At 42.6% G+C, this 14,796-nt stretch overlaps 1 protein-coding gene across 2 annotated transcripts in view; it reads right to left on the bottom strand.

Annotated features, from left to right (window-relative positions):
- The window catches only part of AOAH (acyloxyacyl hydrolase), a 243,487-nt gene that overhangs the window by 78,214 nt on the left and 150,477 nt on the right, over window positions 1–14,796 (bottom strand). For both annotated transcript variants that reach the window (XM_026509300.4, XM_026509309.4), the window contains exons 8-11: window positions 12,167–12,237; window positions 11,292–11,340; window positions 10,013–10,061; window positions 7,983–8,077 (exon numbers count right to left, since the gene is read on the bottom strand). In XM_026509300.4, coding sequence (XP_026365085.3) covers window positions 7,983–8,077; window positions 10,013–10,061; window positions 11,292–11,340; window positions 12,167–12,237 — 264 coding nt within the window. The remainder of the gene's footprint in view (window positions 1–7,982; window positions 8,078–10,012; window positions 10,062–11,291; window positions 11,341–12,166; window positions 12,238–14,796) is intronic.

The raw sequence follows: 14,796 nt of genomic DNA on the forward strand, positions 1-14,796 counted from the left end.
TATAGGGAGACAAAAGGCCAAGAAATGTTGAGTAGTCTCATAAAGGGCAGAATAGCCTATTATGAAACAACGAATCATTGATTTTCTTCAGCACTCTCGGCTCTTTCCAGACGATATGATGTATGACTTGGAGCAGCAAACGCAGAGCAACAAACATGCCGGGGGGTCCTGAAGGGTCTTCGTTGACCATACCTTTTCCCCACTGTTAGACCGTGAGTGAGGCTGCACAGCCGGTGGTTACTAGGGTTCCTGGGTGGAACCAGAGTTCGTGGAGGGATTGCAAGGTGGGGTTAGGGGCCAGTGGGTACTCCCTAGTTTCATAGTCAGTGCTACAGAATCCAAATTCAGAACCTCTGTCACCCAAACCCGTCAGAGAAAGGTCCAGAGGCTTCATTTTCAAAGATGATTCCTAGTTATTCACCCTCTTCTGGTCATTTAGGGAAGGCTTCCTCAAGGCAGTTGAGAAGGGAATGACTTGGCATTTGATGGACAGCAGCCTTTGGGGGGACTCTCAGGGTGAGACAGGTCCCAGGGTAAAAGGACATCAAGGGATGAGGCTCTAATGGGCCAAGGCTGTGCAGACAGCCAACCAGGCCTCCCATTCCACCAAGTGCCTCTGGGCTCCAAGCCCACGCCTCTAGTCTCTGTTCTGCAGAGGGGGCTTGCACTCTGCAAACTATACTTCCCAGGCTCCTCTGTGTCCCACAGCCAATGGGAGGTGCAGGTGGGAGAGGAGCATGTGGGAGGAGAAGAGGAACTATTTTCTGGTTTCCAGCTGAGGTCAGCAGCCTCCAGCAGCCTTTGGCCTCCAGCCTCCTGCCTCCTGCCTCCTTTGCTACTTCTGGCTCATCTCCACACCCCACAGTGTTCCCAGTAGCAGCTTGTCTGTGTGCCCTTGGCAGTCAGTACAGGCTTTGCCAAGAAGGTTCAAGCATCAGCCACACCCCTTGCTCTAGCTTCTAATAAAACCCTATCTTCCTTTTTGTTCCCTAGCTCTGGCATCAGCAATGATTAATCTCTTCAGAAACTCCCTTTTAGTTCTAATACCTATGCAATCAGTTGCTTGTACTAAACTCAACACTGTGTAGCCAATCTCCTGTATTAAATTCCCTCTGTTGGAATACTTTTATTTTCCTGATTGGTCCCTGCTAAATGTTGACTCTGACACTGACTAGAAACCCAGTTTAAAAGGGGTTCACCTGCTGAATTAGCCAAAAGGTTGGGGGTTCTCTTCCTTTGTGGTGACATTACTAAAAGGTTCTCAAATAGAACCCATGGGCAGAGGGACTGAGGACACACAGCCTGGCAGAGTGAGCATTCTCAGTGGACACTCTCTTGGGGAACCTCACATATCCCCATATGCTCTGGAATTCTTGGGTTGAGAGGCTAGTCCACACTATGCTGATGGCTTCCCATTTTGCCCTAAAACTTTCTTAGAGTACCTCTTTTCTGGCATTTCTAGATGTAAACAATTTTGGAAATCACACTGTGGTACTCCACGACCACATCTTTCTTTTGTAAATCCTCAAAGTTAGGACATTAGAGGCAGCAAGAAAACTCTGTGACAGTGGTTCTCAAAATAGGGTCTGGGGACCCCCTAGGGATCTCTGAGACCCTCACAGTTTATGAGATCACATTTTCATCATAATCCTAAGACTTGATATGTCTGTTTCATTTGCCTTTTTATCTCACTCATGAGGGTACAATGTAGTTTTCAAGAGGCTACATACGTATATAGTAAGGCAGACTGGAGAGGGAAGCAGGTATGCAGATCCAGCTGTCTTTAGCCAGATATCAGAGATCCACAACAATGGAAAAGAAAACTACTCTTCTAACTTGTTTTTTTGTTTTGGAAAATAAAGTTGTATGTCATAAAAATGTTATATTGTTTCTTATTGTCATATAAATTAATGAATAATTCACAGCTGAGGCTTCTGACCGCCGGGGTGGCAGGTGGATGGAGGGAGAAGATGTGAGTCTCCTGGTGGGGCAGATATCCAAAGGTGGCTCTCTCTAATGGGGGCTCTGAGAGGCCCTGTTGGAACACGTGACTAACTTCGCAGGTGCAGTCGGTGTATTCTCTTCACCCCCTCTAGTCTTTTAGTTTTCATGCTCCAGGCCCTGGTCATCTGGAGTTTACCCTCCACGGTGAAGCCATCTCCAGGCAATCTTCTCCAGGATTTGTAATGATCCGGGCTGGCTCTCCCTTCCTGGGGTCCACGTCCTTGCCCCCAGGACACACACTCCCTCTATCCTTCAGCCTTAGTCACCACCCTTGCATTATTCACAAAAGCGTCGGACACCAGCCCTTGTGACCCCAGTCTCCGGAGACCTATCCAAGTCTACTGGTGGTTGCCTACTCTGAGGGGAAAGCAGGTCCACCCTTCCCCTGGGGGGAGAACTGGGCCCCACTGCCATGCTGACACCAGCCATTCCCTGCCTCAACTCTTAGACCTTCAAGGTGGGCCTTCAGCTACAGGTTGCAGAAATGATTTTTCACTCCCTTCTTGCGCATGTCCTGCTGATGTCCTTCTAATATTTGACTGTGGAAGGTGGAAATAGTTGGCCCACAGTGTCTTGGGGCCTCAGTTGAAACATAGGTAGAAATAAATAGTCCATTTTTTAACTATCGTCTTTTGAGCTCTTGGCTCAAGGTGTCAGTTTCATACATGGTTGTCATGCTATCAGTCGAGTGGTCATACATCCCAATTTGTCTGGGACAGTCTAAGTTAATGCCTGTTATCCTCTTAAAATTACCAATAGTAATCCCTCTTTCCTCAGGTTTGGACAATGAACTATAAGTTCACTGTAAGTATTAGGAGTTGGGGGTAGGTGCAGAAGAACCAGAGGCATCAGAAATCCTTAGGCGGACAGACTCTTCCAGTAGAGTCTCAAAAACTGGCTTTAATCCTGCAGGGAAGATCTGCATTCGGGGGGTGAGGTCAGTGAGGGAGCCTCTCCAGATGCAGGGATGCCCTCCTAGTGCTGGGGTAAGCCCAGTCGGGTGGGACATCTGGCTCAGGGAAGCTGATCTCTTCTCCCAATGCTGAACCTTCTTCCTTGTGAGCCTTTGCATGCGCGCTTCCTGCTGCTAGGACACTCCTTTCTGCAAGGACCAGACCGCCTGAACTCCTTTCCCCGAGTTTGGGGAGTGCATATGCATCGCGGCAGTGCTGGAAATTGCTTGTCTGCAATTCTCCACGAGGCCTGAAGCCTTCAGAAGACCTGATTTTTTCCATCCCCTTCACCTCTGTGTCATTCGCTCCTATCACAGGTCTTAGTACACAACAGGTCCCAGGTTAATATTTGGCATTATTCAGTTCACTTGCCACAAGCATTAAAAGCCCTCAAAGCATGAGACACCAGAGCTCCACATACCTCACGGCTGTCTGCTAGGCACTGTAGTCATATACAGGCTGACTCCCTGTGCAAATGAACAGATTCTATAGGTAATAAATTTGAAAAATGAGAAGTATTTTTTTTAAAGGAGTATGATCCATAGTAGCCCAGAAATGAATCAGCTTAATATCCAGTCGTGGCCAGATGGTTTAGATTATGGCTTGTATAGTATCCTGAGAAGGATACTATAGAACACTGACAAATATAATGAATATAAAGACTAAGTAGCAATGTAGAAAAATGATTATAATTAGTGCTAATTGGAAAAAAGGAAAATGCCAATTGCATACTTGCTACTCTTTTGACTACAGAATGTATATGTGTGTGTGTGTGTGTGTGTGTGTGTGTTCTGTGTGTGTGGTGGAGGTGGGATTCTAGGAAAGAATGGAAAAACACTGAGAAAAGTTCAAGATGGTGGGGATATTTTTTTTTACCTCTCAAAATTGGTTCTAATATTGACTTCATATCTTTTTTCCCCCAATAAGAAGAATATTAAAAGAATATTTTAAAACTAATCTGATACTCCGAAATGTTAAAATGATTCTCCCTGGGTGGTAGGATTAAGGAGAATTTTAATGATTTCTTAATAATTTCTGTATTTGCTTATTTTCTCCATTGAATATTTAACATTTATAATTAGACAAAAACAATACTGCAAATATTTACTTTCGTTCCTGTCTCACTTGGGCAGATATACTTGCTTCCCCATTGATCTTGGGCATGGCCATGTGACTGGCTCTGGCCAGTGCATTGATGGTGGACATGATGTAGCAAATGTATTTGGTGGGGGGGGGGGGGGGGGACTGTACTCTTGCACTTCTGTCATTACCATGAAAAGAATACTTTCTGGATAGATTACCCAACCAAGAAAAATGAGAGACACATGGAACAGATCTAGACTAACCTTTAGCTTGGAGCCAAGACCAACTGAGTCCAGCCTAAATAGCTGACCCTAGACAACCCACAGATATGTGAGTGAGAAGAAATGAGGATTGTTTTAAGTCAGTGAGACTTGGGGCGGTTTGTACAGTATTATTTTGATAATAACTTGTGATAAATTTCTAAGCAAAATATTTCTCTTTTATCCTTGTCTCATCTTCCATCTTATAAATGGCATAACACAGAAGTGGCCCAGGCTTGGAGTGCCTGGATTGATTTTTAGCTTGGAGAAGTGTGTTAACCCGGGGAGAAATGAGACACTTTAAGAACACTAGAACATCAAAGGCTTGAAACAAGTGACAAAATGACACTAAAACTGTAGTGTTGTCCCTACCATCAACAGCATTATTAACATGTTGGTGAGATTCATCAATCCCAATTACCATTATGCCCAATTTGGCTTCCATATCAGCTCTATGTTATTGTCATTCTTGTGGTCACTTTTCAGGGCTACAATTTACTGCCAAAAAGTGACAGGGGAGTGGGGTGGGAAATACAGGTTTCCCAGGCTATCTAAACACGGAGTGTTCTGAAATTTTGAGGTAGGCCACTTTGCTTCTCTGAAAGACCTACATTAGTATGGTAACAGCCTTTTTTGTTAAAGTGAAAATCTTCTTTAGATTTCTTTTGGTTGGCAAGAAAAGGGTATTAATATAGGTCTTCTGTAAAAGCAAAGTGGCATTAAAACAAACTTTTAGAAACCAGGGGATACCTGTAACCCAACCCCAAACCAACAATGCTGAGCTGCAGTATTTCACTTAATTTGTTGTTGCAAACAGTAGATTAAAAAAAGTTACAATTCAAATCCCAATGGTCAGGACTCCAGGATGAGGCCAGCTGCTGGACTGGCTTCTCAGTGGATCTTTCTCTTCCCCAGAGATTTAGTGCACTGCAGAGTTAGCTGCCAGCTCTGCTGAGAGTTTGTGAGAGGCCATTCTCTCCGGGAGAAACCTAAAGTGAGAGGCACACTTCATCTCAGCCTCCAGAGGCCCAGGTGTGGGATGAGAAGGACAAGCACAAGGACATGGACCAGCCTGGGTAGCTGCTACCACAGCACTGCATGAGCTGGGTGTCAATCTATTTCTTGTCTGGTTTGAATCCCACATAGAGTTCCAAAGCATTTTCACCACCCTTAGATCATGAAACACATGGCCTTGCCTGAGATTGCTCCTACCATCATTTACAGAGTCTCTGGGTAGGTGGCTTGTTCAAGATGACAATACAAAGAAGTGATTCTTGCACCTGTTAGCTTGGTGACCTTAGACAGTCTACTCAAACTCTCTGAGTGTCTGTACAGTGAAGCTATGTTGTAATAACACCCACCTCAGAGGGATTTTACAAATATTAAGGAAAGCAGTGCTTTGGTGTTTTTTAGCTATTTGCTCAAAACAAAATAAAACGATACCCCAAATCTTGGATTACAATATTTGGTACATACATAGTACAAATTCACTGAAGAAAAAGAAGAGAAAGCGTTACCCAGTGTTCTACAATCCAAACGTACCAGTAACGTACTGATCCATAACCTTCCGATTATTTTCCTTGCTTGCACACACAGATGCACTTTTATATTCACAAAACCGGTTCATGCACACTATTTTATAATGTGTTTTTGCCTAATGAGTTATTATTAATATATCTCTTGCTAAGAAATAGGTCTACAACATGTGTGTTAGTGGTTGCATAACATTTCATTTTATGGACAGAATATATTTTTGGATGTCTGATCCCTGGCTTTTTAATTTTTAATTTCTTTTCTAATTTTTGCTCTTATAAGTAACTCTTTGAGGAAAACTCACGTACATAGATTCTAGAGCAAATGACTAATTAGTTTTAGAAGTAAATTTCCAGATGCAGAATTAATGGTTAAAACCACAAACATTTTAATGTCACGTTATATATATTGTCAAATTGCCTTTCAGAGAAGTTCTAGCAACTTACACAGTCTTGGTGGTGAAAGAACATGTCCATTTCACCATATTTTTGCTGAAACTAGGCCTTTATCACTTTTTAATCTTTATCTTTTGACAGATGATAAATGATATTCCATTGTTTTAATTTGTGTTTCTTTGACTACTATTAAAGATGAAACTATGTTTATATTTAGTAATTACGTTCTTGATTAAAAAATTTAAAAATTTATTGATATGCAGGAGCTGTTCGTTATTAGGGGATTTAAATATTGCCTTATGTGTTATAAATACTCTTCTTGTTTTTCATTTGTCATTTAACTTTATGGATTTTTTGACATTGTATACATTTGAAAATGTTATATAATGAAATTAATATTTGGAATATTTGGAATAGTAATCTGGAATACTCTTAAAATAATCTTTTTCAGGAGGACATATGTCTGTTATGTTTCTGAATCTTCGAAAAACTGAGAATAAGTTTCTGAGGCCCTCATGTAAGAACAAACAGTATCTTGGCAGTCAGAGCACTTCTGACACACAATCCTCAAAATCCTGTAGAGGTCATTCCACTATTTTCTAAAAGTTAGCATTGAGAGGTAAATCTGATGCCAAAAGGGTTTTTCCTTCTAGTAAGTACCCTGGTTTTTTGTTGTTGTTGTTGTTGGGCAGAATGATTGCAAGCTTTTTCTTTATATTTGGAATTAAAAAAAAAAAAAAAAGGAAGACATGGTAAAGAGAGTCTATTTTACACTTTGGCCTGGTGCTCAGTGCAGATTTGGGATTGAAGACAAGGATTCCCTCAGCTCAAGCTAGTTATCTTTTATTGTTTATTTGGTCACCACTTGCTCTCTGCCTGACATGTTCTTTTTCCTGGGTTTCCTATTCAATCTCCAGAATGCATCCTGCATATCTCTTCTCTGAGTTCCAGAATTTCCCCAGCTGGAGGACTGGTTTGCTCCTCTGGTTTTTTCCACTGTCCAACTTGCTTGTCAATGCTGCCAATGGATTTTCACATCAGGTGATTATTGTTCTTTCTCCCCAAAGTAGTCTTTCCTGATGTCAGATTGCTCCTTTGTCATGGGTACAATCTCTTGTCAACTATGGTTGAGAACCTGAATTTCATATTGTACAAAACGCAGCAAGCTTTTTTTTTTTTTCCCCCAAAAGAGCACTCTTCTTTTGAGATCATGAGCATTTGCTATATGTCCAGATGTTTCCCTGCTTGCTCATCTTTACAAAGGGAAGTCCACATCTGTCCAGTTTTTGGATTTGGGACAGGTTCAGTTGGAGTGTTTAGGTGTATGTGCAATTTCTCTAGTCTGAGAAGAAGGGGTCAAGGAAGAATTTATAATTCCTATAGTTGGATTTCTCTGGAGCAGAGTTTCAGGGTTCTTGGAGAAGGAGAAGGGAACCATGCCTGAGGTGGCCATATGACAAGGGCTTCCCCATTGTGCCCAAGTCTCCTTTCCACCCCGCAGAGGCATTATCCCCCTTCTCTAATGGACAGGAGGGTTCTTGTGATGAGCCTGTTGTGACAGTGGCCTCACATTTCTTATCACATTGTTTGAAATGAACGGAGTTGAAATGGCTGTGGATGTGCCTTTTGTAACAGATTTTGCTGAGGAGGGAAATCTGCACCTGTTTGGAGCTGGCATCGCATTTAGAGAGAGCAAGGGGGGAACAAACACAAAGGCCGGCACATCCGGGATGATTACTGCCAAAATTACTTACCAAAGACATCTGTGAAGCTGTGATCCATTCGGGAGAGATGTGAAAATGAGCCCCAGCTGAGTCTCCCAGCAAAATGATTCCCCTGGGCTGCGAACCTGGGTGGCACAATTTATTTGCATTATTTATAACTCAAGTAGTTTGGAGCCTCCAGATTGGGTGGTAAGGAGAGCAGATACCCTGGTGCGTATTCCATGCACAGAGCGTCATAACCGTGATGCATTGCCACTTTTCAAGTGTTGGGGAGACAGGGAGATCGCATTTAGGAGCTGAATGAGATTTCTAGGCCATCGAAACTGCTAGCTAAGCTGTACGGATGCAGGTGTGTTTCTTAGCTCAGCATAAAACCGCCGTGCAACCTCATGAGTGAATGACGGATGAATCAATGAATCAAAACTTTATCTGAACTCAGAAGTACGCCCTAAGTTTTGGTTTTGGAAACCACTCTCTTGAATTCTGTTGTAATTCACTTTAAGAATTAGGGATCTCATGGAGCAATTTGACTTTTCAAAGATATTATGGCCTTTTAAAGCCCTTAATCCATATACACAAAAGCACTGGGTGGACAATTCTGGCTGATTAACGGGAGATGAAGATATAAAGGTCTCTGCAAAACCCTATTTGGAGGTTAGGAATCACTTAATCCGCCTCCAAGGCCCATCTACACAATTCATTTACCCAGCGGTGATGCATGTACTCTTCTAAATCCCTTAAGATCCTGAAAGAATCAACTGATGCCTCCAGAGTCAGAGAGGGGCGCCTTTTCCCCTTAGCCCCAAGTCCCCCAATTCATGCTGGAGGGTGGTCTAGCCTCATTTCAGTGGCTCCCTATCCTGGGCCTCTGTGACAGCACTTGGCCACATAAATGGGGACTGAGAAGGCCCAGGACATACAGGAGGGGTTGGGATGGGGAAGTCCAAGAGGCTTCACACCAGGATCTTTCGCTTAGATCTGAGTTTATTTATTTATCAGTCATTTGTTCATTCATTCTTATATTCATTCAACAAGCATTTCTAAACTGCATAACTATGCACTGCGCTGGTTCTGTGCATTTTCTACGCCCCTCCCATCCCTCTGAGAGTTTAAAGACAATTAGACTAAGTTGATTGAGGGCAAGTACTGTATCACATCTGCTCAGGACAACTCTGAGCCAAGTATAGCCCTTGGTGCATAACAGGAACAGGCATTCAGGAAATAGCTGTCAAATGAATGAATGAATGAATGAATGAATGAATGAATGAGGAAAGAAAGAAAGAAAGAAAGAAGGAAGGAAGGAAGGAAGGAAGGAAGGAAGGAAGGAAAGAAAGAAAGAAAGAAAGAAAGAAAGGAAGGAAGGTTTTTTCAGTGTTAGAGAAAAGCACTGCCTAAACGTAAAAAATGATGCTACCAGAGGGTCTGATCTGAGACACTTTGGGTATCACCAGGCACATATTTTCAGTAGTATGTGGGTGATCATAGGTTTCTCCTAACAGTACTGGCAGCTCAGATGTCTGTGGCGTTTGGGCATTTAGAATATAGAGCTTTTGCTCAGCTATTTTTGGGAACTCCCAATGGCTATAACTTGGAGGTCTCTCTCAAGTCACCCAGATATGAATCTTTAGCCCAGTTGCCTGCCACAGGGATCTGTCAGCACAAGCCCAGATGCCTGACCTTGTCATGTATTGAGAAGGACATGGAGAAAGAGGAAACACAAGCATCTCTATTTGTCTCCTTATTTGGAGAAGCGCTAGGTTTCTGTTATCTTGTGCTCTCTCCTGCCGCCTTTTCTGGCATCATCATTCAAGTTTTCAATCCCCATGTAAAGGAGGCAGTCAGACAAATTCAGTTTTGCTTTTTCTAGATTCTGCCTCCATTTTCTACAAGCTTTCCCATGTCTTTTTTTCTGATTTTTCATGAAAATAAATGGAAATTGGTCAACTTTAAGCTGTAGCATCAGGCACTTCCTCACTTAGGTGGTCTGGTTGCTTCAATCTGACTCAGACTAGAAAAGAGTGTCCCTGTTGTGATAAGTACATTAACTCTACAATTCATACCTTCACAGAACTTCTTCTCATACGGTATTCCATCTTTTGGATCAACGCCCTTTAAAAGAGAAATGATGAGATTAGTAGTTTGTTTTTAAACGTATGAGAAACATACACTGAGGCTTTCCCTAGTGGCTTTAAAAGTACAAAGGCAAATCAGTGGATAAAACCCATTAAAGTCTCTTGAGCCCTTCATTCAACATAGCAACACTCTGTGTATAGTTGGGCTTTACAGAGCTGTGGCAAGAAGAAGGAGAGATCCAGAACCCCGACCATCTAGTCCAGAGGATGCCAGGCCTTGCATGAATCACCGCGAGGGGGCGCTGTGGGCCCACTGAGTGACAGGGACACAAGGTCAGAATGTGTTCCTCAGTCTCTGAGCTGGAGCTCTAAGGGCCCTGACATCTCCACTCCCTAAGGATTGATGCTTCCAGAGCACGGATTCTCAACAGGGCTGGTTTCCCCCCACCCCTACCCCAAGGGACATTTGGCAAAGTCTGGAGACATTTTTGGTTTTGATAATGGGGAGGGGGAGCGACTGGCCTCTAGTGGGTAAAGGCCAGGGATGCTGCTGCACATCCTACAATTTCCAAGGGACCTGAATTTCCAAGACTCCAGGAATTTGTTGGGATTTCTTCTATTGTTCTAATTAACTATTTGCTTTCATCCTCGATTTCGTATTTGTAATTTGGTACTCTTTTTCTTCAGAAGGACCCTCAAATCATATATTAGCTCAAGACTCCACAAAACATGGGTCTGCTGCATTGTCTCCAGATAAGTGTTTGGTTGAGCTTCCTCCTTTCTTCCCTTTCTCTTCCTGAAAGCTGTGAAACTGTTGTTCGCGGAGAGCAGGAGCACCAGTATTAAATGCCTTGAGATGTGGATAGTGGGGTAACTACAGGGTAATTTCCACCCTGCCTGACTAGCTTTATGGAATAGAAAGAAAATGGCTGCCTCAAAGAGGTGGGCCAAGAGGTTTTCTCCAACAGCTGTTTGGGTCGCTATAAAACTTTGCTAACAGCACTCTTCATTTAATTTCGCCTGACTCAACAAGGAATAAAGGGGTTAGATGTGGGTGACTTCAAGGGGCTGTGACTGACAGACCCTCAACTCTCATTACATCCCTGCCATATGTCATGTGAGATCGGAGTCTATACCTCTCTTCCAATTTGCAGAAAAAGGTTGCTTTCATCTGTTGTCTTCTTCCATAGGACTGACTAAAGCAAATAGGCTCTTAAGGAGGGCAGAATGTCAGAGAACAGGGCTAGATTTGAATCTAGTTGCTTACCCAAATGCCATTACAGTTTGAATCCTCATGTACATCCCAGTCGTCTGGCCTAAGAAGAAAACATCAACATTGTCTTCAGCATACACTTCTTGTCCCATGAGTGTTAGCTGAATGAATGAATGAACAAGTGCTAAGTGTCACTGATGGACAACAGGTTCTTCAAGGAGTGCCACACTGATTGTCAGTGGCACACAGAAGCCTCCACGTGGCCTCTGCCATCATCTCAGTTTTGGATATTTTCTGGGCACCATGGACCAACTCCAGTGGCCTCTATTCATGGACTGTATTGTGGAATGATTTTGATGAGCAGAGGGAATGAACCTGTAGCCCACTTTAGACAGATGAAGCCATTACAGTTAAGCTCTAAAATCCCAAACATCTGGTAAACTGAATGCTGCGGCCCTGCACTCACTGTTAAGATGAAGGTTGGCATATCTACTTTCTGAAGTCCGAGATGTGGCTGGCTGAACATCAGCCCGGGACTAAAATGTGACATGTGGTCCAGTCACAGGAGCCCTGTCCTCACTCCTCGGTCCTGCGCACAGACCTCGTGCAGGAGGCTGGACACAGGTCCCCATACCCTACGGACTCTCGTGTTCCTCCCGCTAGACTGTAAGCTCCATGAGGGGAGGCCCTACTTCATTTTGTCAACCGCCCGACACGAAGCAAAGGGCCTGGCAATGAGCAGGTGCTCCATGAGTGTTTCCTGGACAAATGAAGGAATGCTGTTCTTTCTTCACTGAGCTTTACTTCAGTGGAGACACGGAGGTCCCTTCTCTCTATAAGTACAAATCCCCTAGGCTCGGGTTGGAATGACGCCTCCTGCCTCCTTTTTAGAAGGTAATTTCCCGAATCAGTGATGAGCAGAGACGTACCTTCTGCCCGGGTATGCCATCTTGTTGCTGTCGTTGCAGTCTCTCCCTCGCCAGTGGTAGCCCCTCAGTGTCTGGAATTGAAGAGCACACACAGGAAGGGTTCATTTCTGCCCCTTGTTATCCACAAGGAAGGGCAGTCAGAGCTGTCCCAGGAGTACTGACATGTGTAATTCTTTTTTTTTTTTTAACCTAAAACATAGCTGTTTATTATCTAGTGATTCAAAATCAAGCTGTTGGCTAGACTGGGCTCTTCTCCGGAGGCTCTGAGAAAGTATCAGCTTTTGGGCTCATCAGGTTGTTGGCAGAGTTCAGTTTCTTGTAGTTGTAAAACCAAGGTCCCCATTTCCTTGGCTGTTGTCAGCCGGAGGTGGTTCTTAGTTCATAGAGTGCTGTCCAGTGTTTGCACATGGCCTCTCCACCTTCAAAGTCAGCAATAGCTGGTCAAGTCCTTTTTGTGCTTTGAAACTCTCTGATTTCCTCTTCTGCCACCAGCCAAGGAGAAAGATAGACTTTTAAAGAGCTCCTGATAAGATTAGGCTCACCCAGATAATCTCCCTATCTTAAGGCCAATTGAAAGTAACCCTAATTGCATCTGCATAATCTCTTTTATTGTATGACATAACAAAATCGCAGAAGCAACACCAGGGACAAAGATCATGGGGCCATCTCGAATTCTGCCTACTGCACATATGAAACAAAGAATAATAATATAAATTCTCAATATATTAAAAACTCTTAAAAATAAATTACAGAGTAAACCCAACAGTAGAAAATACTACAATGATGTGAACAGGGCAAACCACAGAAGAAATATAAATGACCAATAATTTTGGAAAACACTCGATATCACAAGTACTCAAAAGAAAATTAAGAAAGTATTTTTCAACCATCAAGTTAACAGGCATTTAAGTGGTATTATCCACTGTTGGAAATAGGAATCTTCCTAGGGGACACAACTTCCTAAAGTTGTGCATAATTTTAACACAATAATCACATTTCTGGGATTTATCCAATGTAAGAAATCATGAATATGGACAATATTTAGCTCTAAGGATACTTTTCATTGTGTTTTATTCATTGTTATTTTCTTTCTGTTTTAATTTGTTTTTAATAGTTAAAAGTTAAAGCCAACCTAAATTTGGGGACTTGATAGGGAATTGATAGAGTAAATTGCAGTAAGAATATAATAGAGAAGGAGCTGAGATGTTCACAGAGCTAGAGGAAAATCAATTGAGACAGGTGAGGGTGGTGATATTTTAGACCAGGAGCATTTCTCCAAAAGAAGCAAGTGGTTTATGATTTTTTTTTAATGTTTTTTTATTATATTCTGTTAGTCACCATACAGTACATCTCTGGTTTCTGATGTAAAGTTCGATGATTCATTAGTTGCATATAACACCCAGTGCACCATGCAATACGTGCCCTCCTTACTACCCATCACCAGTCCATCCCATTCCCCCACCTCCCTCCCCTCTGAAGCCCTCAGTTTGTTTCTCAGAGTCCATAGTCTCTCATGCTTCATTCCCCCTTCTGATTACCCCCCCTTTCTTTATCCCTTTCTTCCCCGACCGATCTTCCTAGTTCTTATGTTCCACAGATGAGAGAAATCATATGATAATTGTCTTTCTCTGCTTGACTTATTTCACTTAGCATTATCTCCTCCAGTGCCATCCATGTTGCAGCAAATGTTGAGAATTCGTTCTTTCTGATAGCTGAGTAATATTCCATTGTATATATGGACTACAATTTCTTAATCCAGTCATCTGTTGAAGGGCATCTCGGTTCCTTCCACAATTTAGCTATTGTGAACAATGCTGCTATGAACATTGGGGTACATATGGCCCTTCTCTTCACTATGTCTGTATCTTTGGGGTAAATACCCAGTAGTGCAATGGCTGGATCATAGGGTAGCTCAATTTTTAACTTTTTAAGGGACCTCCACACTGTTTTCCAGAGTGGCTGTACCAACTTGCATTCCCACCAACAATGTAGGAGGGATCCCCTTTCTCCACATCCTCTCTAGCAATTGTTGTTTCTTGCCTTGTCAATTTTTGCCATTCTAACTGGCGTAAGGTGGTATCTTAGTGTGGTTTTGATTTGAATTTCCCTGATGGCTAATGATTTTGAGCATTTTTCATGTGTCTGTTAGCCATTTGTATGTCTTCATTGGAAAAGTGTTCATATCTTCTGCCCATTTTATGATTTATTTGTTTCTAGCGTATTGAGTTTGAGAAGTTCTTTGTACATCTTGGATACCAGTGTTTTATCTGTAGCATCATCGCAAATACATTCTCCCATTCCGTGGGCTGCCTCTTAGTTTTTTTGACTGTTTCCTTGGCTGTGCAGAAGCTTTTTATCTTGATAAAGTCCCACAAGTTCATTTTTTTCTTTTTTTTCTCTTGCCTTTGGAGATGTGTCATGAAAAAGGTTGCTTTGGCCGATGTCATAGAGGTTGCTGCCAATGTTCTCCTCTAGAATTTTGATGGATTCCTGTCTCACATCGAGGTCTTTCATCCATTTGGAGTTTATCTTTGTGTATGGTGTGAGAGAGTGGTCAAGTTTCATTCTTTTGCATGTAGCTGTCCAATTTTCCCAACACCATTTATTGAAGAGACTATCTTTTTTCCACT

This window comes from Ursus arctos, unplaced genomic scaffold (assembly GCF_023065955.2).
Source record: "Ursus arctos isolate Adak ecotype North America unplaced genomic scaffold, UrsArc2.0 scaffold_3, whole genome shotgun sequence".
Lineage (NCBI taxonomy): Eukaryota > Metazoa > Chordata > Mammalia > Carnivora > Ursidae > Ursus > Ursus arctos.